Source organism: Apodemus sylvaticus, chromosome X (assembly GCF_947179515.1).
Source record: "Apodemus sylvaticus chromosome X, mApoSyl1.1, whole genome shotgun sequence".
Lineage (NCBI taxonomy): Eukaryota > Metazoa > Chordata > Mammalia > Rodentia > Muridae > Apodemus > Apodemus sylvaticus.
The window spans coordinates 15,421,226-15,446,594 of NC_067495.1; the positions used below are offsets into that span (position 1 = coordinate 15,421,226).

The 25,369-nt window shown below is 37.2% G+C and overlaps 1 protein-coding gene across 2 annotated transcripts; it reads left to right on the top strand.

Moving 5' to 3' along the window:
• Positions 1 to 848: 848 nt before the first annotated feature.
• Positions 849 to 9,314, top strand: LOC127675095 (BTB/POZ domain-containing protein KCTD12-like). Of its 2 annotated transcripts, XM_052171054.1 has the most exons (3): positions 850 to 1,052; positions 1,460 to 1,514; positions 7,361 to 9,314. In XM_052171054.1, exon 3 carries the CDS (start codon positions 7,367 to 7,369, stop codon positions 8,243 to 8,245), a length of 879 nt encoding a protein of 292 aa, XP_052027014.1. In that variant the 5' UTR covers positions 850 to 1,052; positions 1,460 to 1,514; positions 7,361 to 7,366; the 3' UTR covers positions 8,246 to 9,314. The 2 variants fall into 2 exon arrangements, with proteins under 2 accessions (XP_052027015.1, XP_052027014.1); XM_052171055.1 differs by lacking the exon at positions 1,460 to 1,514 and having other exon boundaries at positions 849 to 1,052.
• Positions 9,315 to 25,369: the final 16,055 nt, after the last annotated feature.

The following is a 25,369-nucleotide window of genomic DNA, read 5'->3' on the forward strand; positions in this document are numbered from 1 at the left end:
TAAGGGGTTCACTTTTTTAGTTGGATTTATGCCACATCTGGAGAATATTGACTCGGATTTTTTGGAGTGAGATAGCCTAACATCTTGATTCTAGCATTTAAAAAACAGTTGAGTATAGTGCCTAATACACAGGTGTGTGTCCCTCCCCCACCCCCCTTTGTTGTCACTGTCCTTTCTGCCTGTAATGCTAATCCTATCTTGTGGGTAATTCCTATGCATCTGGTAAAACTCCATTTAGTTAATCCCCCAGGAAGCCTTCAGATTTCCCTAGAAAGCCCTGGAGTGTTTCTTTTTTGTTCTTACAATACTGTGCTTCTTCTCATACATAACAGTGAAACACTGGACGTTTATTTCTTCTCAAGAAAGAAAATGGTGTCTAGTATTTCTTTATTCTCAGCTCTTAGCATATTAACTGGCATTCAGGATTATGGACGTTAAAGTAAACATACTTAAAATTAAGTTCAGAATCCAACCAATTCCTCATTGAAAAATTCATTCAGTGTGATTTGTGGTTGCCCATAGCTGCTGTGATCCTGGTACTCCAGAGGCTGACACTAAAAGATGTAAATTTCAAGGCTACCCTGGGGTATGTAAGAAGGCCCTGTTTCAGAAACACACACACACACACACACACACACACACACACACTAAGCCCCTTACAAATCATTCATGTACTTGTGACTGCAAAATATTTACTTGCTCTGCTGTAACAAAGATGAACAAAATTTCTCCTCTCACCGTCACCACTACCTTTGTTTCTTGCCCCCTCCCCCTTCCGTGCCTTCTCTCTGCTTTGCTTCTTGTCTGGCTGCAGAATAGAGCGGGGAGGCTGGCTGGGCTGGAGAGGAAGTCCAGTATGTCATACCAGGGGAGGAGGGTCTACAGGACGGCTAGTTTTAAAAAGGAAAACTCAAATCAAGCACCAAAACACACAGCAAGGGAGAGGAAGGAGACCAGAAAGGCATTCCTCTTTGGAGCTGAGCCCTCCCAGCACTGAGGCAGACAGGCACTGGAGCTCGATTTGGCACTAACTGAGTGTCTCGAGACTCAAGGTAACTATTTTATCACCCTCCTTGTCTTTTCTTTCCAGTCCGTTGCTTCTGGAATTCCGGATTTTCTGAATTTGAGCTGGGGATAAGAAAGGCTGTCGTTTCTCTATTGAGAAAAGATCTCCTGTGAAGCCTGTGACTGGAAAGCAGTTTAGAGTTCCAAAAGCAGCCGAAGCTCTTTCTGAGGGGTGGGGGATTTCAGAAAATTCAGATTGCTTTCTAGTATCCGGTGAATCTGTAAAGTATTTTGATTGGGTTTAATGCATCTGGGTGTTAACCTTTTCTTTGACGTGCAGACAAAAAAGTCACAGATACAAGCTAGTTGGAAGCACAAGGGAATATTGCTGAGGCACAGAATTGTTTTTTAATTCTTACTTGAAGTTGTTTTCTCCCTTTGCTTGCACTTCCAGTTTAGCTGTTAACTACTTGGATTTCTTGGATCTCTGACTTGGAGCAGTATAAAAGGTGGGGATCACTTTTCTAATTTGAATGTGTGGGCTTGTTCTTACAAACATGTAAATATTTAAAACACATTGGTTTAAAAGAGTAGAGAGACAGGAGCCAAGAGACAGAAAAGAAAGTAAAGGATTCCAGAAGAAAATGGAGGGCGGAAGGTAGGAAAGCGGGATTAGGACATAGGGATTTCAAGCTTAATAAAATAGAAAACTGGTTCTTTATAAAGTGCCTGGTTTTCTCAGAAATGTCTTCCTGCACATTTTCCTGTCAGTAACATATCATTTTGACGAGCTTACAGTATGATGTACTTTGCTACAGCGGACTTTTGTCTTGGGAAAACATGGATCTTGGTTACAAGTAGAATTATTCAGAGCCAGAAAGGGAGCGATACATCGGCTAGTTTCCTTACTGCCTTTGAAACGCTAGAGTATACGACTCAGTTCTTCGGGGCTTAGTATACAGCTGCTTTTACAGCTGCAGCCTGGTTTAAGCCCTTTATTAAATGCCACCTCATTTACTTCCTCCTCACAGGGACTTTTATTTCTTTAACTGAGGGCACTACCAACAAACCCTTATCAGCCTCTGGTTTATTCATGAAAGAGAATAAATGAGGCATTTCAGGGTTTCTTAAAAGGCTACCCTCTGCCCACCCCCAGACCCCCTACAAAAAAAAAAACATTTCCAAAACTGACTGCTGGTTAGGTTAAGAGAACTCTTTGTGTTTGTGGCTTGTCTGCTTCCCCATAAGCAAAACCAGCTTGACAGAGAACATGGGGCTGAAGAAAGGGAGAAAGAAGTTACACAGGGAGCTTTGGATGTAGAAAAGAATTTCTTACATTGCAAATACACAAACTGATAAACATCTTCCTTTTTGGGGAGCATTCCCTTCTTGACTTCATGTAATAATGTATGCACAAGGGGCTGTTTTGAACTAGATATGTTCGTTGTTAAAGAAACCACTTCCATTTTCTTTCTAACGGAAAGGAAAAAAAACAAATCAATTCAAAACAAAACCAAAACCAACCAACCAAAAACCACTCACACATAGCTTTTCACAGTAACGTTTCTATATCTATGTTTAAAAACATTTGAGAAAGGCAGCAGCTGAAGTTCCAGTGCAGTTCCGTCCTGACTTTTGTTCTGATTTCTTTTCCCAGAATAAAGGCTCTGTCCTTTTGAAAGTGGCTAACATTGTTTTAATACTGTAGCAAACTGGCTACTCCGCTTGATTCTCTAAAACAATGGTTCTCAACCTTCCCTTTAATACAGTTCCTAATGTTGTGTTGACCCCAAACCATAAAATTATTTTCATTGCTTACTTCATAACTAATTGTGCTACTGTTATGAATCATAAAATAAGTATCTGCTATACAGGACATCTGATATGTGACACCCTCCCCCAGAGGTTGGAACCCACAGGTTGAGAATCACTGGCCTAGATTGACTGTAACTCTGGTTCATAGGATTTGGGATCATTGGCTTTTAATTGAAATTTTAGGCCAGAAGTCTGGCTTCTGGCAGCCTCTGCATGTCCCAGACCCCTAGCTATACTATCTTCACATGACAGAGGAACAAGTAATTGTGAAAACTAGAGATTTATTCAGTGCATCCACACTGAGAAGAGGGGGAGTTAGTATAAAGAGCAAGAGGCATGTATATTTAAGCAGCCTTAGTCAAGATGTGGTCTGCTTGACCATTTCAGCTCTAGTCCTGTAAGATGACATGAAAACACCCTTACTGTATAGAAGGAATCAATGTGATTCTTATTATTTCTACTCCAAAGTGTATTGTTATGGATTATTCTCCTTTCCTGGTCTGTTCTGCAATTCCTGGAATCCAGGAAAAAGATTTATCTGAGTACCTTCAGCTAAAGTAATGGAGGCAAACAGATCCAGAATAAGGCAGAGACATCAAACTTTCACCTTGGTTTCAGTTAACCTTGTGGGCCCAGTGAGCCAAGGTTTTTTGAGCAAGAGTGGTTTCTAAGTGCCTATTTCAAGTTGACTTGTACAGAACTATATCCAAAGCAACGCCGAGAAAAAAAATACAGTTTTTTTTTTTAAAAAATGTGCTATAAAATGATCTGTTTGTGCAATGAGGGAAAACATCTTCAACTTTTGATAGTGTTGTATTGGAAGAATATCACCTTTTACATTCAGAAACTTGCAAAAATACATTTCTTTTTCATATATATGTATTCAAGATGAACTTCTATAAATGGATTTCTCCTCATATCTCCTCTGGCAGTATAACATTCCTGGCATTTTTATGTCATGTGTTTGCTGGTGATTTACTCACCATTCAATAGTTACTCGTACCTTACTACTGACCAGCCTCCCAGGGATGCTGAGCCAAAGCAGTATAATCAAGATTACATTGTATCTGAGGATATATTAACAACAGGTAGCTACATAAATAAGCAATTCCAGAATAATGTTAAGTGTCCCAATACAACAATTTCTAAACTGCACAGTAATGTGGAATATACCAGGATGGGGTTGAGAGTTAGACAGCATAGTTCATTTAGGCAGCATCTCAATGGATTGCTGTGACCCGTTGAGTACCGTAAATACTCAGTAGAAAGCAGCACCAGCACTTCATCACTTATTCTAAGACAGTGCTTCTCAATCTGTGGAGTCATGATCCCTTGGGGTTGAATAACCCTTTATAGGGGGTCACCTAAGGTCATCTACATATTAAATATTTACATTATGATTCATAACTGTAGTAAAATTACAGTTATGATGTAGCAAGGAAATAATTTTGTAGTCGGTGTCACCACAATTGTGTATTAAAGGGTGGCAGCATTAGGAAGGCCGAATGAGAGCTACTGCTCTAAGACAAGCTCAGGAAACTAATGTAACTAATATCTGTTATTATTATTTATCAGCTGGTAATTAATGAAGCAACTATTATATTAAGTACTTTTATGACTCATACATGATTTCCTTATCTTCTTAATCAGGTTATTTTTCTCTATCCATCTTCTGGATAAAAAATATTGAGGCTCAGAGAATAAATTTTACAGTTTGCTCAAAGTTACCCAGGATTCTAATTCAAACTTGCCACTTTCCTTTATTTTACAAGAAGAGACAGGTAGGTATTGAATTAGCAGAACAAATAAAAAGAACATTACAAACATACAGAATCATAAGTTTTGTCACATGGACATAAAAAAGTGAATGTGCTTGAGGAACTGGGTATAGGTTCAGTGTGGCTAATGTATCCATTCCTTCAAAGGGAAAGAGAACTGGGATTAACCAATAAAGAGCAAGGCAAGGCAGCTACCTCATGGAATTTTTGCACCCAATATTGTTGTGTTCATTTTATTTTCTCATAGCTTTCAGATTCATTTTTTAAAATTTCATTTAGTTTATGTTAGTAACGTGTTCATTATGAAAATGGTAAATTGCATTCTGTGGATTTTCATATGTCTTATTTAATATGAATGCATTTTCTTATCTTGCCTTTGAGGAAGTTTTGGTAGAGATAGCTAGAGTCAGCATCTTAGTAGGATAGTTCTAATTCTAGTATAGACAGAGACTGAAAAAAAAATAATTCCTGTAAAGAAGTTAATAGTCTATGCACCTGCTTCTCTCAGGGTAGTAGGAACTTCAATAGTATTTACCTCATTGGATTGTTATACATAATTAACTGAGGACTATGTATTACGTTATACATAATTAACTCAGGAAAAGAGATCAGATGAAGACTGGCATGAAGTATTTTATAAATGTTAGGTGTATTTACCTTCCACATTATCACTATATTCAATGAAAGTGTAGGAAACCCTATGAGTGCAAAGGTAAATGAATGTTTGAACATTTCTATTCTTTATTGGGAAACTGAATTGTTCTTAGCAATAGGATGGATGTCAGAAGGATGAAATAAGGCTTGTGAAGAAGGGGGAAAGAAAAGGTCTGAGTTAGGGCATATAAACAAATAGTAAATAAAAAAGACACATCAAAAGCAGCCAACAGTGACCTACACTTTTTTTTTCATACATATACACATTAACAGGTACAATCAAAGGATGAAGTAGTTAATAAAAAGCTCTGTGGTCTTCTGTTTGAGTTTAGATTGCATCATTACCACTTTCTAGTTTATGTTGGGCAATGTTTTATCATCTGTTATTTAACAGTTTGTGAATGATAAAAGTAACCACTTCATCAGCCAGGAACAATGTCCAGCACAGAGGCCCTGTATAACAGCAGGCAGTTAGATAATCTTATCATTACAAAGGAGATACAACTAGCTTATAATTTTGAGTTTCCATTTAAGAGACTTGGATTTGATATATAGGTAAATTGGAACCATTTAATAATAGCAAACAGAGTAGATGTCATAGCAGCTGGGCTGGTAGCAAAATTAAGAATTTCTTGTGTTGGGCATTAGGAACAATGGACATGAATGTGCAACAACCAGAGGGAGACAAAGCAGTTGGGAAGGTGTTTCTGATAGTGCACAATATAAATTAAGTGTCAGTGGCAATAATGTGTATCCAAGAGATATCACAAACGAATGGCTTCTACTTAGTAACAAATATGGATAAGAAGGAAGGATAAGTCATTAAGATGACTTGGGATTTAGAATTTTGATGTAGATGACATAAAACTGTGGTTCTTTTAACAATAGGAAAAGTTATAAACTGTGACCTGTTTTGGACTGGAAACACGAAGACAAATAACAATGAATTCTATTTAAAAAAAAACTTTCACATAGATAAAGGTGATTTTTCAACCTGCTAGAATCAAGGTGCTGCCAAAGCAGTCAGCAAGGAGCTGCTAATAGGGAGCTGAAGGTTAGAAAACAGGAAGAGGCCTGTCTTGGAAATCATAGAAAACATGTACAGGGATGTGTACTAGAGCAGGCAGTTAAAACCAATTTGGGCTGCAGATGCTGAAAGTGGTTGGATGAATATATCAGGGTGTTATCAACAAAGGGCATTTGAGTAATATGGGATTGAGAGTGAAAAAGGGAGGAAATATAAAATATAATAATATATATTCAAAACCATAAAATTCATTTTGTAAGGATACACACAAATGAAAAGATGCACACTAAATGGACTGACATGGCTATTTGTCTTGCGGTCAGGGACAGGAGAGTGAATGAGCTGAGAAAATAAAGCAGAAAAGCAGGAATGTTCCAGAAAGGGGGTCTTGCATAAACTGCGGATAACCTGCTATGAAATGAGAATTATTGCCTGATGCAGAGGTATTTAGGGCAGGGGTTTTGCTCAGTGGAAGAGCTCTTGCCTGGGGTGATAGAAGCCCTCAAAGATGGAGAAAAGATTGCAAAGCCAAACCATGAAAGCATTTTTATGCTGCCATTCTCAAGTTAGCGCAGTTAATGAACAAATGATTATGCTTTTGCATGAGTTTATATTTTCTTTTTTCAATAAACGTGTGTGTGTGTGTGTGTGTGTGTGTGTGTGTGTGTGTGTGTGTGTGTGTGTGTGTTCGTACCATGGTCAATATGTGGAGGTCAGAGGATAAAATTCAGGAGTCAGTTCCCTCCTTGCACATTGTTGATATGGATGCTCTCTGGTTTCTGCTGTGTTACACACTCTATACTAGTTGACACATAGATTTCTGGAAAATTTTCCTGTCCCCACCTCATATAGGCACCTGGGATTACAGGTATATGGCACTGAATCAATCCATGTTCTGACATAGGTTCAGGATCAGATGGGTCATTAGGCTTACATGGCTAGTCTCTTATGTGTTGAGTGATCTCCACAGCCTTGGGTTTCTTAATATACAGACTATATGTATGCAGGAAACTAATGCTTAAGAACAGACTCCCCATACTATATACATTCTTGCTCAAAAGTAATGTTTTGTTCTTTGCAGGTCAACATGGCCATGCCAGAAAAGTCAAGTTGTGTCAAACCGACCAAGGAGTGCAGCGGTTTTCCAGAGATTATTGAACTCAATGTAGGTGGCCAGGTGTACATAACTCGCTATCCTACTTTGATCAGCATTCCTGGTTCCCGGCTCTGGGAAATGTTCAGTGTAAAGAATCCTTGCTCACTGATCCAGGACAGCAAAGGGAGATTCTTCATAGATCGAGATGGTTTTCTCTTTCGCTATATCCTAGACTACATGAGAGATATGCAAGTAGTGCTTCCGGATCACTTTCCAGAGTGTGGTCGGCTCCATAGAGAAGCAGAATACTTTAAGCTGCCAGAACTAGTCAAGATGTTGGCTCTTAAAATGAACAAGCTCAACTCAATTGGCAATGACTCATGTCAGATGAAACTTGAAGAACTCTCACCCAGCATTGACACCACGTTCAATTTCTCTTCAACCAATAGCATTCATATTAGTGGCTCTGATAATCCCATGGTTCTGACAGCTGCCCCTGGTTCTGAGCTCAAGAAGGCTGGTTTCATCACTATTGGCTATCGAGGCTCCTATACTCTGGGCAGGGACATCCAAACAGATGCCAAATTCCGCCGTGTAGCCAGAATCATGGTATGTGGTAAGATCTCATTAGCCAAAGAAGTGTTCGGAGACACTCTGAATGAGAGCAGAGACCCAGACCGCCCTCCGGAGCGATATACTTCTCGATACTACCTCAAATTCACTTTCTTGGAGCAAGCTTTTGACAAACTAGCTGATGCTGGTTTCCACATGGTAGCATGCAACTCCACTGGCACCTGCACTGTCACACATGACCAAACAGATGACAGGATCTGGACCTCTTACACTGAATATGTTTTCTATCGTCAGTGAGTGACACTTAAAATCAACCAGGAAATAGAAACCCCCAAATAATCTCTCTCCTCTGTTTCCATGCCAACTGTCTCCTTTAGAAATAGACACATTAATCACTCCAGGTTTGCGAGTATTCTGTACAATCTTGAACAATGCCACTTCTCTCATCGTAACCACTTGAACCTTTGTTGGTTTTGTTCTTATACATCATTGCAGTCCATCTGTCTATCTTGTTTGGACTGTGGAGTGGATGTCATTTGCTGAGAGGTGTGCGTCAGTACAGATAGCAGACCTATATTTCTGGAGTGAATGCCATTAAATATAACTACTAAATTACATGTGTTGAGAACTATTAAGCTATGACTTCCAAGTTGTTTCTCAGTAATAACCCACATTGAACTTGATTATGTTCCTTGCTATCTGTATTCATTTATATAAAGCCCTGTATTACTGGGCTGGAGATTATAGTAGGTAGTGAGAATGTGCTTTTCAAATGTTTTACCATGGTTAGTGGAGGAACTTGACAACAGTTCTCTAAGAGGTTCATAGAAAGGTGGACGAATTCCAGAGTTATTAAGGACTTTTGATAGATGCTAGACAAACAGTTGTATGATTATTATTCCTAATAATAAAAGGCTTAGCACTCAATTTGCTTTTGCATGAAAAAGATAGTAAGGAAGTATTTCATAGCTATTACCTCAGTCATAAGCGGCTGTGCCATTAAAAATAAACTGTCCTAAAATACTTTTCATTAGAATTAAATGCAAGCATATGTAGGGAAGATAACCATGGACAACCTTGCTTTGTATTAAGTATTATACATGCACTAATTAGTGCAGTTTCACTAGTCAAATAATTAGCTGTATTCATCCATTGTTAACTTGTTAATGTCGGTTGATGGCATGAGTATGTGCTTTACTTTTCTGGAGGCAGGGATGGGAGAAGGGGAGAAGAAAGAAGAAAAGAACTAAAACAAACACCTGAGATTCATCATCTGATTCCCTGCCAATGACTTTCTAATCGACCAGGTTGGAAGCAAGTATTCATTCTCAGATGAACATCGGGGACCTAAGATAAGTGACTGAATTATAAAAGACCATGACCAAGTCAAGAAAAAGAGTTTTTAGGGCTCGTTTTAGAGGATCTTCCTTGCCTCTGTGAAAGCTTTTATCAAGTCTTCAGATAGCCCCATCTTTCCTTTATTCTGTTCTTAACGTGTATCACACGGCTTTATTGTTTGCATTGTCTTTTAACTCCTTTTCTAATCAGGTCTTTTTAAGTTTCAAAGGACTAAAACCCACATCAAATGGCTTGAGAAAGAAAAAACTATTCATGTGTCACTGATGTGGCTGTGTGAGCATTTTAAAGCTCACATTTATTTTATTTTTTTTCTCTTGAGTCTAAAGGAATATAAACAAACTAAGTCTCAGAGGGTCTGGGGAGCTGCCAATAATTGACATTCTAGCTTCTCTTTCAAAGGCCATATGCTTTTCCTTTGGTCATCTCCAAAGCTCATTGATTCCATATTTTTCCATGCCATTCACATTCTTTCTCACAGTTTATAGGAGACCTAAACAGTATGCCAGGCTTTCACTGAACATCAACTCCCAGGCATCTTCTCCATACTTAACTTCTTTTGTTGTTAATCCCATTTTCTAAATCCAAATCATCTATGGCTTAGGACAGAAAGGCAGAGTGGTTGGTAGTTCTGTGGCTTGGACAAACGTTATTCACATTACTACATGGATTATCGCATAGTAAGAATACAATCTTACATAGTCTTTCAGTATAGCACTTCAGATACCCTCTGGTCACTAACTCCTTTAGAGGTCAGTTGAATACAGAAGTTAAGAGGCAACACGTTTTAGATGTTCTTAAAGAGATGTTCCCCAAACAGTTGATGTATGTGCCATTCTCATGATTGTTGTCATTTCTGTATTCTCCCTATGAAGTTTAGTCTTTATATTAGCTTACAGTTTTGTAGGTGCATTTATTAGCCTTAGATCCTCTGATGTGTTTCTAGTATTACCAACGTCTCAATTGCTCTATCTGCCCGGTAGGGAAGTGGTCACAATTTATTTAAGGTGGTGAATATATTGCATAGTTCTGAAAGTGCAGGAGCTGTGCCCTGGTGGTTTACTGTGTGATGCAATTGTCTACAGTTTGATCTTTCAGAAATATGGCTAACGTTTTAAAACAGAGGACTTGTAATACCGGTTGGTTGGTTGTTGTTGTTTTTTTTTTTTCCTCTGTCATCAATTTACAATATTCTTGGTTTAAGATTATTTCTGAAACACTTGTCATTTGCTCTTCAAATTACTTTCTTTTCACTCACAAATAATTTAATGGAGGAAATAAGAAGAAGAAATATAAAATCTCTGGGGTTTGTTGTGTTAAGTGCTAAGAAGGCACAACACAGAAAAATTCATAGGCTAGATAAGAGGCAGCTAAGTATGTGAATATTTGAGCTCAGCTGCCTTGAGTTTTTAGTGAGAGAGATGCTCATAAATAATCACACTTAGAGTTGTTAAGTTTCCTGTTGGCAAAAGAACAAACTAACTTTTTTTGTAAAAACAAAGCCGTCATTGTTTCAAAAAGTTCTGAATGTATCGAGAACCACATCTGATATTACACAGCCATGAGAAAAATATCCAGAATTATTGCACAGTAGTGATATTCTGCTATAATTCTTGAGTATTTGCTTTCTGCAGCTTGTACTATCTACATTAATGAAAATGTATATGAATGCTGCAGCCTCTCTTTCTCCTCCTTCTCCTCCTCCTTCTCCTCCTTCTCCTCCTTCTCTCTCTCTCCCTCTCCCTGCCCTAAAGATGTTGTGCTCAGAAGTGAATTGCTGTTGTTTCAGAATGCCAACTCTCTTTAGCTAGACTTGTAGTTCCCAAACTTTAGTTTAGCTCCTTAACTGTAGGTGACTTTGTCAATGTCCTTTAGTTACCATGCTCTTCATCCTTTAGAGTCTCAGCTCCCAGAGTCTCTTGCTACTTCAATACCCCTGCTTTCCTTCATAGTCATAGATTATTACACTGCCTACCTTCGCTTTCTCTGTGGAGCACTTAGTTGCCTTTTGATATTACAATTCCAATATTTGGGAACCAGGGTTCTTAGCTAAGGGTGACTCTCTAGAACATTGCTATCACCTCTTACTTATCATTGCCACTTCCAGGGCTAAAAAGCAAAATATGAATATAACCAGTCCAGCCTTCTCTATGGGTGCAAAATACCATAAACTGGTATATAGACTAATCAGTGTGTGGCAAGGAAGCTACACTCATGAAATCTCAACCACATGGACACCTGAACAAGTTCAACACAATGACAATAGCAGTTGCCATGCCTGATTGAATTGGGGAAATCTTACAAGGCTCATCACTGGATGAAGAACTACAGGCAATTAATGACTGCTAAGAGAGGCAGGACCAGTCTTCAGGGACAAACCCCTGATAGGTTATTCAATCCCAAATAGTCAACACACATACATAGGACCAATACTAAATGGACAGCAGATTGTATTTCTTTAAAAACATATGTATGTAAAGGAATATATATGTAATAATCATAACTAAAGAAGACATTGTGAATTTGAAAGGGAGTTGGAATGATGTTGGGAGGAATTGGGGGGGTGGAAGGAGGGGTGGTAATGATGTAAATACAGTACTCATGTATGAAATCTCAAAAAAAATCACAATAATAAAAAGCATATAAACCCAGTCTATTTAGTAGTCATTATTGAGCCTAATGTTGTAATACTGGAGTGGGGATGTGTAGTGTACAATAAGAAACCTGTCAGACTGTCAGAGTAATCTAATATATAGAGAGACTGAGTGCTCTACTGTCGGCTTCCCAATCAAGGCAACCAATGATAAGGGAAGGGTCTTATTGTTGTCAATTGGAAGATCTAATCCCACCCCTCAGCTTATTGAAAGAAATTAAAATAGCTGGGCATAGTAGCACATACCTTTAGTCCATGTACTGGGGAAACAGAGGCAAATGGATTTCTATGAGGTCAGCCTGGTATATCTAGTGAATTTCAGGACAGCCAGAACTGCATAGTTAGAATCTGTCTCAAACAAACACACGTACATGGTTACAATAAAGACCTGACACAAAAATAAATTCTTCATAGTACTGAATAGTGTTTGCCTATCTACCTACCATCCAAGTGTCCTTATAGATGGTATTGATTCCTGAGATCTGTCTCACATTTATTTTTTTAAAAATATTTCTTTTCCCTTCTTTTTCTTTTCTTTTCTTTCTTTCTTTTCTTTCTTTCTTTCTTTCTTTCTTTCTTTCTTTCTTTCTTTCTTTCTTTCTTTCTTTCTTTCTTTCTTTTTTTTTTTTTTGTTGTTGTTGTTGACAGGACCTCACTATGTAGTCCTGGTTGTCCTGGAACTGTGTAGACTAGGTTGGATTCAAACTCACAGAGATCCACTTGCCTCTGTCTCTCAATATAAGGGTCCAAAAATTACTGAAAGAAGATTCCAGACTCAGGTAGTATGCAAAAAAGAGTTTATTCTGCAGAAACAACCAGCATTCAGGGGTCAACCATTCAATAAAAAGGCGACCCCAGATAAAGGCATGCAGCCCTTCTTATAGGAAACCAGGGGAACTCTCTAGAAGGATTAAGTAATTCAAAATTTCATTGGTGGGTGCTAGGGGTCATCGGTGATCAGTGGTCTACATTCCTATGTTATGAGTTCAACCATGTGATGAAATATGGCTGACTAGCTCAGATGGCCCATTCTGAGATAATTTATTTCCCCATTTTTGTGGTTAACCCTAGGCTGTTCTTTGGGAGGGGGTTTTATGATCTTGTTCTAGATTTTATGGTCAGTTTCTAGAGCTCTAGAGTCAAACCACAAACAGTGGATATACAGTGCTATATCTACGACTGTAAAATCCCTGAAAACCTTTGAGAAACACATTCATCTATGGAGCATAGTTTGGGATTGCTTTGAAGTCTAATGATAAGTATTCTAAGAGGGCTAAAGTACAGAATTTGAGGGAAAATTCCTGTTCAGTTTAATGAGAAATATGTAAAGAAACACGAGTTTTACTTCTTTCAACAGGAAAGAATTTGGGAATTGAAACAGCTGACATATTAAAGTCTCAAAGAGAAAAAAATCAGTTTTACAGACAAAAATTTGACCTAATGTGTGTCTTTTATTTAATATCAATTCGTAAATATTGGTCAATGTCTTGAATACTTGTGCTATTTCATTCAACCTCAGAAAAAATCATGAGAAAGTGGTGTTAACATGACACTTAGACTTAAGTACCATTTGTGGCATAGTATCTTTTATGGAACTCTGATTTGGGGCTCTAAGCTTTTGTCTATCATTTAATTTCAGTGTTTACCAAATACCTTGCTATTGAATTCTTGAGATGTCTTCACACCTCTGTGAATTCACCCCTTGTGAATTCAAATAGTTGAAAGCTAATCCACAGATTTAGGCAGGGAGAATATTCAAATATCCATTTTAATATTGTTAAAGCTGACTCGGGGAATGCCTCTTACACACATGGCCACAGTGCAAAATTTTAATTCTTCCCTCTAAATTCAGTGTTTGTGCTCAGATTTAGGCATAACAACTAGTTCTATGGTCCTCTCGCAGTGTGGGCAAATTGATTATGGCATTGCATGGAAAGACTGTTTTGAGAAAGAAAACAAATAAGTCATATAGTGATCATCTTTTCTTCAGTATCCAAACCTATAACCATCTCTTTCCTTATGAGGAGGGATGGTTGAGGGTGTGGAAGAGAATCCCCACCAAAAGAGGATTCTAAAAACTGTTTTAAACATACTAGTAGGAATTCTAGTAGAAGGAAAGATTGGTTACCTCTTATAACTATGAATAATATATTTTAATTTCCATTTCCCCAATGAGGAAATTGGCCAAGCAACTTGTTGAAGGTCATAGAATTTATGTGAAAGACGTAATATACTATACTTATTCCAAAGCCACATGATTTTGCAATGTGTTGCAAGTGAAAATAAATTAGTTTAAATTAGCATATATAGGATTCATATGGTTGATAGGTTCATCTGCACATGAGAGGAAGCCCAAAATAATGGATTAAGTAAGATAGAAGTATCTCTCACTTGTAGAAATTTAAAGTCAACTCTAAACTGTAATAATACTCAGTTCAACAAAGAGGCCAAGAGATAAAGCATCTTTTGTCTCATGGCTCTATTACCACTGAGGCATTTTCTTCCCCCTCTCTGGTCCAAGATAACCACACCGGAACTTAAGTCCATAGGAATGTGAACAATAATTCCTGGAAATGAGCTGTGACTGATTAGGTGGTTCAATGATTGGAGGTAGTTTGGAATGTTACAAGTTCAGAGTAAAACTATCTTGAGCCGCCCCTCAGTAGCTAGTTCTTGCCCTTTTGTATATCTTACATAACATCTTTATGACTATTAGGTAAGTATTTTGGAATGTACAAAAAGCACTAGTTTCCGCTGAGCAAAGACCTAAGAACACTCACTCTCAGATATCATCTGAGGCTTTAGTGGAGCTTTTCCTGCTTTTCTAATGACTTACCTACTAGACATATCTACAAATGCATTTGGAAAATGCCTTGATTCATATTTTCTTTGTTTTCTTATTTTTAAAACTGCATGAGCCGGGCAGTGGTGGTATATGCCTTTAATCCCAGCACTTCGGAGGCAGAGGCAGGCAGACTTCTGAGTTCAAGGCCAGCCTCGTCTACAGAGTGAGTTCCAGAACAGCCAGGGCTACACAGAGAAACCCTGTCTTGAAAAAACAAAACAACACAAAAACAAACAAAAAAAACTGCATGAAACTGTTACCAAGATATATCATGGAATTTAATGTCACCTGAATCTATCTCTAAACATTAGCCATTCATATTTGACTCCAGAATAAACTATCCCTTTGTCCCTTTTGAGGCAAGAGTTTTAGTTTTACATTGACAGGAAGAAGGATTGTTCTTGATGTTTTGAAATGAGAATTGTGGCATACTTCTGTGATTCCCAACAACTAGAAAGGAAGAATCAAAAATTGAGGTGAGCTTGAACTATGTAACCAAATGCTATCACAAAAGAGAAAATAATACTCTCAAGAATACATGAGTTTGACTTTCTACGTATCATTGATGTTGTATATAATATTGTCAAGAATCTTGTGTCACACTTCAGGGGAATCTTAGAAGTATAGTCTTGGGTAAAATGTCTATTCTTATAAAAGGCTAGACTAGTCAGAGAAGACTAGAAGTTTTAAACACACTAAGGTAAAATGTCTATTCTTATAAAAGGACAGACTAGTTAGAGAAGATGAAGTCTTAGACACAATTTGACAGAGCATGAGTTCAATGAAATCATTGTAGTAGTCAAACAGTTAATCATTTATTCATTCTTTCAAAAATTCCCACCAAATACCTAATATCCAATCAAGTAGAGCAGGTCATGATCTTCTAATCACCTCTTATAACTTCTAAGATCTTCTTGTTACTAATTAATCAGTAATAACACAATTTTGAATTTGATTGAACTTTATTTCTCTCACAAGACCACTGTAAGCTCCATGAGAGAGTAGTAGCTCATTACATAAGGTCTATAGACATAGGGGATTGCAAAATGGATAATAAATTCCCTACCTAAATACATGAGTGTCATCATGGACTGGGGGCTATGAGAAAAAAAAGGCAAAATATTAGTTACGTGCTACACACTTCTTTGCTTTCCGACACCTGAGAGTAGAGCTAAGCTTCTGTAGGAGTTAATATGTTGATAACAGTATCCTTTTTTCTGGGTTGAAAACAAACTAAGGATTTACTCTTTCTAGATAGGAAGCACACAATCATGTATGACCAAACATAGAGCTTGGAGTTACTCTACCAGTGAAGTAAAAAAAAGAAAAGTGCCCACAGATTTAAAACTATCAGACACATTAGAAATAGGATAAAATTGATTATACATATCCATATAAATGTGAGAAGCTTTGGGCCTTAATTTATACTGAGATAACTAGTCAGATCAGACTACGACGGATTCTATAATTTTATTAAGATCTAAATGGAAATATCAAATGTAAGTAGCATTCTGTGGACAATTTTACATCTGATCTCATTATAATTTCATAGGCCTCTGCTGTCAAAGAATAATTAAATTGTGACTCAAATTATTTCATGATGGTTGAAAGTTTAAAAGAAGATGTATGCCTTATTTAAAATGTTACCAGAAGTATCCTATTATATATTAAAAGGCCTGAAGTGACATTTAAGTGCTTAATTCATTATAGTGTAAAAAAAAAAAAAATCTATGTTTGAGCCTAAAACACAATGCTATCTAGAAGATAGGCTCTCCATGGTTTGATTATACCTATCCATCTGAATGTGAAAAGCTTTGGACATTAAGTTATAATGAGATAACTAGTTAGACAAGGCTATGAATTCTATCGCTTTATTTAGATCTAAATGGAAAACAAGATTATAATACAAGATTACAAGGCTATAGAAATTTGGGTTCAAGATTTACTTTGGCTTAAAATTGTTGGATCTTTATGCTGACTTTGTATAGCTCAGATCTGACCATTGTAAGTTAATTATTATAGTGCCTTTCAAAAAAAATCCTCTTATTTCCTACTATTTTTATTGTTTATTTTTATCTTGCCATGTGACCCCTGCCATTTCTGTCCCTGATCCCCTCACATAGTCTGACTCCTGGAGTTTAATTCATTTTTAAGTGATTTGACATTTTATGAATACTTTGAGGATTTCATACACTGTATTTTGATCATTCTCATTGCAACTTGTCTTGTTAACGCCTCCCAAATATGCCACCACCACATTATTCTCCCAACTTCATGTCCTCTGAAGGCAAGAGCTGATGCAGAGGCCATGGAGGGGTCCTGTTTACTGGCTTGGTAACTCATGGCTTACACAATCTGATTTCTTATAGAATCTGGAACCTCCAGTCCAGGAACGTCCCCACCTACAATGAACTGTACTCTCTGACATCAATCACTAATTAAGAAAATTCTGTACAGGCTTACCTACAGCCTGATCTTATGGAGGCATTTTCTCAATTCTTTCCTCTCAGATGCCTATATCTTGTGTCAAGTTAACATAAAACTAGCCAGCATACTCATCAACTCTTAATTTGTACAGTCCACATACTTCTCGGTGCGGGGCCATCCACTAGAGAATGGTGGACCTACCAGGATCCACACCCTTAAAGAAAACTGACTCTCACACCCCAGAAACCATCAATTGTTCAGAGCTCCTCAGCTAGAAGTGGGGCTCATTATCCCTTTCCCAATCTGTGCTGGAATGTTGACTGCCTTGATCATATGCAGACAATCACAGCTATCATGAGTTTTTGGTGTGTCGTGTCATGTTCAGAAGACACTGTTTCAATATGGTCTTCCAAGACCTCTGGCTGGCTCTTCCAGTCTATCTAGCTCCAAGAGGGCTTATGGGACTTATGGGGAGGGGGAACCAGGGAAAGGGGAAATCATTTGGAATGTAAACAAACAATATAAAAAATAAAAAAGAAAAGAAAAGAAAAGCAGATGTATAAACATTGCAATTTGGGGAAATTATGAAAATGTAAATAATGAACCAAAATAAACGATTATTAAAATGGAAAAAAAAAAGGAATAGTCCCTGAACCTTGGGGTTATATGGGACATTAATGTCCCATTTCTAGCAAAGCATTCCTTAGTCACGTGCCATTTGTGGTTTGACCAGTTGTAAGTTTCTGCCTTACTCATCAGCTACTGTAAAATGAATCTCCTTGATTAAGCCCAGGACCTGTGCTAAACTACACAGAGAGAGATTAAAATTTAGAGGACCCTTTGACATATGACTATTAGTTTTCTAATTAGTTTTCTAAACATATTGTATGTTTAGAAGTATTGCTAACAGTAAAATGCTCAGCCCAGGGGGCTCATGAACTCCCAAACCTGAAGTTTGCGACCACATTTGCAATACCAGCCATGTATTCCCTCCTATAGAATGGCCTGTAAATCCAATCATAATGTGGTCAGCTGCTCTCATAACATTTTTATCACTATTTCACTCATGGACATGTCTTGTCATGCTGGTCATTATTCTGGTTCACAGGGTTCACAGCTAAGTAAGAGTATTCATGATTTTTCCCTGACATGCCAGCAGCATACATAGCACCTTCCAGTCCTATGAAAACTAGCCAGAAAGGAGGAATCTAACCTGGTCAGTACCAGCTAGTTTTCTTCATGTGCTGTGACCAGTGTGTATGGTGTCTTCAGCAACAGGGTGTTATAATCAAGTTGTGCTGGACAAAAAGAACAATGACAATAGCCTGTGTTTGTTCTGGGGATCTCTGGAACAACTATGACCAACAACTCAAGGGGAAATATGTGTGGCACTCCTGGCCATGGGATTTTTGCTTGGTACCATATTACTTTTGGGATGATCAGTGGCCTGTTCTTCACTTTCTAAACCAAAGTACAATTCTGGCTATGTAATCTCTATGGAGTTGTTAGTGTGGTGTGAATGCTATGGCCAGGGAAAGAGTATTTCTGAAACTTGGATTATAGAATATGAAGTGAATATAGAAATGACATATATGAGCATGAGAAAAATGTCGCGGCTGGTTCACAGCACTCTCAAATAGCTATTTGGTTTGGATTTATAAGACAGGATGTTAAATTTGACTGAGAAAATAAGACTGGTCCACCTGTGTCAAAAATCTTTACCAAGATGATTAGAATTTTTTTCTAAAGCTCAGACTGAGAATGGGTCTGGGACATGAATGAATAAACTACAGAATGAGTTGCAGGATATCCAGGGTGACCTAAGGAAACCCTGTCTCAAAGAACAAAACAAAACAAAAATCTGAATATAAAGTTCAAAGTTAGTTTGAGCTCAATGTCTGAGGATAGAGATGATGACAAGTTTTAACTCTTTCTCCCTCTGGGAAAGTTTTGATTTGAGAACTGGGTTATTTAGGGATGTCTGAGTAACTTCGAATTCTGTGATTTAAAAGGAAATTTGAATTGAGACAGGACTGCCTGTGCCTTCTCACAGTCAAATCTTGGTGTGGACGAATCTCAAAATATTGTAATAAATTTAAATTCCATTGCCAAATGCAAAACTATATTTTCTCAGTTACTTTCAGCTAGAAAAGCCAAAGGGTATTATTATCTTGAGGAACTGAATAATTTGTTATGAAGCTGTCAATGTTTCACAGAATGGCAAAACTCAAATTTAAAATAAACTTAGACGTGATCTAATTCAACTCCCTTACTTTACTTAGAAAAATATGATTTCCCAAAAGGTAAAATTTGAGAGAGCTAGTGGTAAAGTTGGGCCTAGAATCCAGCCTTCTAGCTCATCTAGTTTTATCCCCCTTCCATCACCCTGCAAACACGATAGTAGAAAGAAGCTATCTGTAATCAAGGATCACTTAATTACTTTTAAGCTATTATTCCTTAACATTACATTTCCATTTTCATAAATACAACTCATTATCTCCTGTTCTTGCCTGTAGCAGAGGACTTGAATTCATTCCTGATATCCATGTCAGGTGACCCACAACTGCCTTTAACTGCAGTTTCCCAGGGGATCCAACACCTCTGGCTTCCTCAAGTACTTGTAGTCACATGCACATATCCACAGAATGATACACATGCACATATACATAATTTAAAAATAATAAAATTAAAATCTACAAAAGGACTTAAGAATCTAACTGGTTAGGATTAAAACGACCCATTTGAGACCTTCCCAATTTTTGAATATACCTTTTGATTTTAAGAATACTTTCATGTTCATGGGAGAATTAAGTGTAAAGAGCAAATACTTCCCACTTGTCCCTTGTTTGCACATACAGCTTTGCCTGTCACCACTGAACTGCACCAGCACAATGTACTTGCTAGAATCAATAAACCAGCCCTGATTCATCAGTATCACTCAAGCTCATAGACCACAGAGGTAAGGTGTTTTCTATAGGCTTTAACAGATGTATAATCTGTGACAATAGTATCAATACAGCAGTTCTCCTGCCATAAAATCTATCTCATGCTCCAGGTAATTTATTTCTCCCTCCTCCATAACACTCTGGAAACCATCATGAAAAAAATACCACCATGTTTATTTCTTACAGATTGTCAAATAGTTGGAATCATATGACTAAAAGTCTTTTCAGATTAGCTTCTTTCCTCTGGAACTATGCATTTACAGTCCCCCTGCACCATTTCACAGCCTGACAGTTTATTTCTTTGTAACATTCTCCATGTTGCAATGAGGGCACTCAGTAATTATGTGAGCCAGGCAAGAGACAGTTGCAGTTCTATCCTTTTTTCAAAGGTCTAGTCTTGCCTTTCAAATTGTTTGAAAAATATCTTGCTCATGTACACATATTTCAAATTCAATGCTTTCACGGCTGAGCTTTTACACTTTATGCCACTAAAGGTCTCTCTTCCCCCAAGCCAGAATTGTTTACTTTGAATTTCCTGTTTCTGTTATTGACAGAGTTCTCCCCAAAGTTCTCTTTAGCTTTCCTTCTACCCTTATCAACTGCAGCTTTTAAGTGATTGGTGTTTGCTGATTGTGTCTGTGGAATGCCTTTCTTTGATTCTTTCTTCCCGCCATCACAGCAGACATTTGAACACACTCTTTGTTGTGGATAGTTATAACAGCACAGCTACCGGTTTTCCTATTTCCTGTTTGGTCCTCCAGTCTTTCAGGCTTTAACTCATCTTCCAGCTGTTCTAAGAATAGTGTTCCTGAATTCTCACTCTTCTGTGCCATCTTCCGGCTCAAAACTTTTTTCACCATAGAAACTGTTTTATATTGTTCCATTGGGTACAGAGGTGTTTGATTTATTCATATTCTTATTGTTATATATCCTCCATTATATTGCTATTCCTGCTTTGGTCTGTCCCCCGTTTAATTTAGTATTTATATTTATTATAATAAACAATCAAGATCTTAAGAAACATTCAATCCCTACAGCATTCTTGTGCCTTGCAAAGAACAGGCCATAAGATTCCTCAAATTAGTAATCTCTTGTTTCATAGATCAAGGAAGCAATCAGAGACTGAAGAACCCACCACCACTTAGTAAAGCTATTTATATTCACCAGGGCAAAATAACCATGACAGTCTTCATCATTTTCACCACGCATAAGTGTACAATTCAGTAGCATTAATTGCGTTTACTACTGTGTAGCCATTATTATCTGTAACAAACCCTTTCCATTAGACTCACCAAAAAACCCATGCCCCATTGAATATTAACTCCACTTCCTCTATCTTCTCTTCTCAAACTTACACACTGTCTACATGGATTTGCCTATATTATATGGCTCCCATAAGTAGAATTATACAATTAAATTTCCTGGATTACATCAATAAGAAGTCTCATGTATTGCTGATACATATCTCATTTCAGCAGTTTACAAAAAAGTGAAGCATGAAACTATCATGTAAAACAGAACATTCCATGACTGGGTTTATGTCCAAAAAGAACTGAGGTGGACCAATCTCAAAAGATGAATCATGGTATGCACTCACTAATAAGTGGATATTAGTCTAGAAACCTGGAATACCCAAAACATAATCCACACATCAAATGAGGTACAAGAAGAAAGGAGGAGTGGCCCCTTGTTCTGGAAAGACTCAATGAAGCAGTATAGGGCAAAACCAGAATGGGGAAGTGGGAAGGGGTGGGTGGGAGAACAGGGGGAGGGAAGGGGGCTTATGTGACTTTCGGGGAGTGGGGGACCAGAAAAGGGGAAATCATTTGAAATGTAAATAAAAAATATATCAAATAAAATAAAAATACATTGAAAAAAAAACAAAACAAAACAAACAAGCAAACAAACAAAAGAGCTGAGGTGGAGACTCAAATGTCTGTTCAGAAAATGTTTCACCTTGGGCTGGAGAGATGGCTCAGCCGTTAAAGGCTAGGCTCACAACCATAAAATATAAGAAAATGTTTCACCCATATTCATGTCTTTCTGCTTATTTTTCAACATATATTATTACTGTTACTATTATTATTATTATTATTATTATTAACATTCTAATGGATGTGAAGAAGTATCTCATTATTGCTTCTTGTCCATCTGTATATTTTATTTTCTTTCTAAAATGCCTGTTTAATTATTATTTGAGAAATTTATATATGTGTACATATATAAATTTTCATCATACTTGTCCCATCTACTCCTAGACGTCCTGCCTTGCCCTACTCAATCCGATTAGTCCTTCCTATCTGTGTAAGGATGCAAAATCTTGGAGTTCAGCACGGGCATTTTCTATATGTCCTTTTAAGAGAAAAGTCTGTTTCATTTTTAACTAAGGTTTTTGTTGCTTGTTAAGAGAAGAGAACTTTTATATATTCTAGGTATTAATCCTCTAACAGATATAACTTATAAAATATTTTCTCCCCTTTAGTGTTTTCGTTCTTTGATGCATAAACGTTCCTAATTTTAATGAAGTCTGACTTTACTTGTGTGTGTGTGTGTGTGTGTGTGTGTGTGTGTGTGTGTGTTTCCTGTTGTTGCTTGGGATTTTGGTATTGCAGTCCTTTTTAAAACAAAACAAAACAAAGTATTTTTACTGTAATCTTCCCTTTCTTTATATATTCACAATAGATTAGTTTGGCTCCAGAGACCTAAGGAAGGATAAAGGTCAAACCTTATTCTATGTTGAAGTGGCACTTCCTGGAATAAAAAACACTGAAACTAAAAATAGAGAAGAAAGCCAATGAAACAGAATACTAAAATCTCACATCCAAAAGCTAGGAAGACTTAAGATCAGTTTCTTATCCTCTAATATTCGGAGAGCAGAACATCATTTGCAGATAAAATTAACACTGCCTGGCAATGATTGCTTGAATTCAATAAACATAATTTGAATTTTGCCTTTCTTTAAGGTATTTTTCTTGGTAAAGAGCTAAGTGAATCACCAAAAGACCACATGGCTGTTCTACTAGGAGGCCAGGAAGTTGTTTGAAAACTTTTGACAATTTTCCAGGAAAAAATTAGTAATGGACTCCAATATTATCTTAGAGTATATAACATCCTGATGAAGCACGGTGCAGTGTTCTTCCTATTGGTTCTGTAATTTAATTTTAGATGCAACTACCATCTTGCATTAAAGACCTCATCCTAGTATCTCATCTGGGTAATTTCTAACTGTCAATTTAAACTGTCCAGTCTTAACGATCTGAGGTTAGAAATTCTTTTCCTTAATTACAACATCACATTTCCATCATTTCTTCTTGCTATTTGACCCAACGCTTTCATTTCATCACCGAGCATTTCCATGCTCCATTTTCCTAATTATTGCTGATTGAATGTGTGTGTGTGTGTGTGTGTGTGTGTGTAAAAGTTGCTTGAAAAGTACATAGATTCTAGTATTTGAAGGTAAGAAAGTGATGTAATCAAAGTCACCAAATGGCAAACAATCCAGTTTTAAACCTGGATTTACCTGAACCCAACTTTATTTTAGTGCCCATTACTTCGTTTCTTCATTTCTAAACATTCCTGGAGAAACTGTGAAGCCAAATTAAGTACTATTTTTTCACAATCACTCTTAGGACTGTTTTCCAACCTGACATGTAAGTAGTTTCTGAGTGTCATTTCCATTTTCTTTCCTTCTCTGCCCTTCTCCCCTCCCTCCCATGTATTTTTTCTTCTGAGACCAGTTTCTCTGCATAGCCGTGGCTGTCCTGGATCTCACTCTGTAGACTAGGCTGGCCTGGAACTCACAGAGTTCAGCTTGCTTCCATCTCCTGAGTGCTGTTATTAAATGTGTGTACCACCACCACCTGGCATCCATTCTCATAACACTTTTTAACAGCTGAACAGACAGAAAATAAAAAATTTAAAAATCCATCAGACAATTAAAATCACAGTGTTTTCCCTAAATTCAGATAATAGGCAAATTCAAATGACAACTACTATAATGAAAACCTCTGTGAGTAAACAAATCCCTGAGTGGGAAAAACTGAATTGTGAACAAGTTAGAAAAAGTCTGTAGGGAGTACTATACTCAGATGAGATCCCGGATTAGTTTTAACTTCAGGTGGCTGACCAGGAAGTTCTCCAGGAAAGAAGAGATTTGATTTCTACTATACGAAGGGAGCAATAGCAATTTGATACCTGTCAACCTCATTATTTTCACCCGAACAAGGCCCCAAGAATAGCTCATCCAAATCCTAGCAAACTTGGAAGAAGAAAACTACAATTTCCTGTCTTATGCAATTGTGGATGGTGGAAGGGGGACAGTAGGAGGAGTCGGGTTGTGACAGCCTGAACCAGATCACTAAAAGATTGAGAAAGGAAATGAAGAATCCACATGTGTGTTAAAGGTCCTGAAGATTGAGTGACTTTGGGATTGTGAAATGGTGGATATAGAGCCAGAACTATTTGGGGGGACATTTATTACTACTCTTAATAAACCTTTACTACCAGTATTCATATTTGTTCTATCATCTCTGTGTCTTTTAGGTAAAAAATTTGGCATATGTTGTTCCCTTTAGCAGGCCACACTAGCTTCTACTAACTCTAAAGCCAAGGTCATTTTAAAATAAAAATTTAGACCTATAGGAGAGGTGTTTTCACTCCACTATAATAAATTCAATTTAATTTATTCTGTGACTGTCAAAGTTCATGTAATCTCTTCTACAGTGAAAGATGCCATTTCAGGGTAACGTAAATCTATATTCCACGGCCACAGTCATTTATATATATGGCCACAAATAAACTATCTCATATTTGCTTTGAAGTTATAGCTGTGGTTTATACTTACAAACCTAATAATAGGACTACAGAATGCTTCTATGTCTATATAGCCAATGTATCAACAAGATTCCAGTATTACAAGAGCAAAATACAACTGGAACAACTGGATAACTTGGACCTTATTTAAAAAGCATGCCACATAGTCTTATATCACATAAAAATAGAATTGTTTCAGGAAGCTCTGCCACAATAACCCATTAAAACTGTAAAAATCATTTTAAAATTACATATAGGAACAACAGCTCATAGGGAGAAAATTATTTTTGCTTTCTTTTATATTAGTTTCTGTGTCACTTGAATCATCTTATGTGTGTTATGATTTTAATATCAGAAAAAAATAATAAAAATATTTTAGGCCT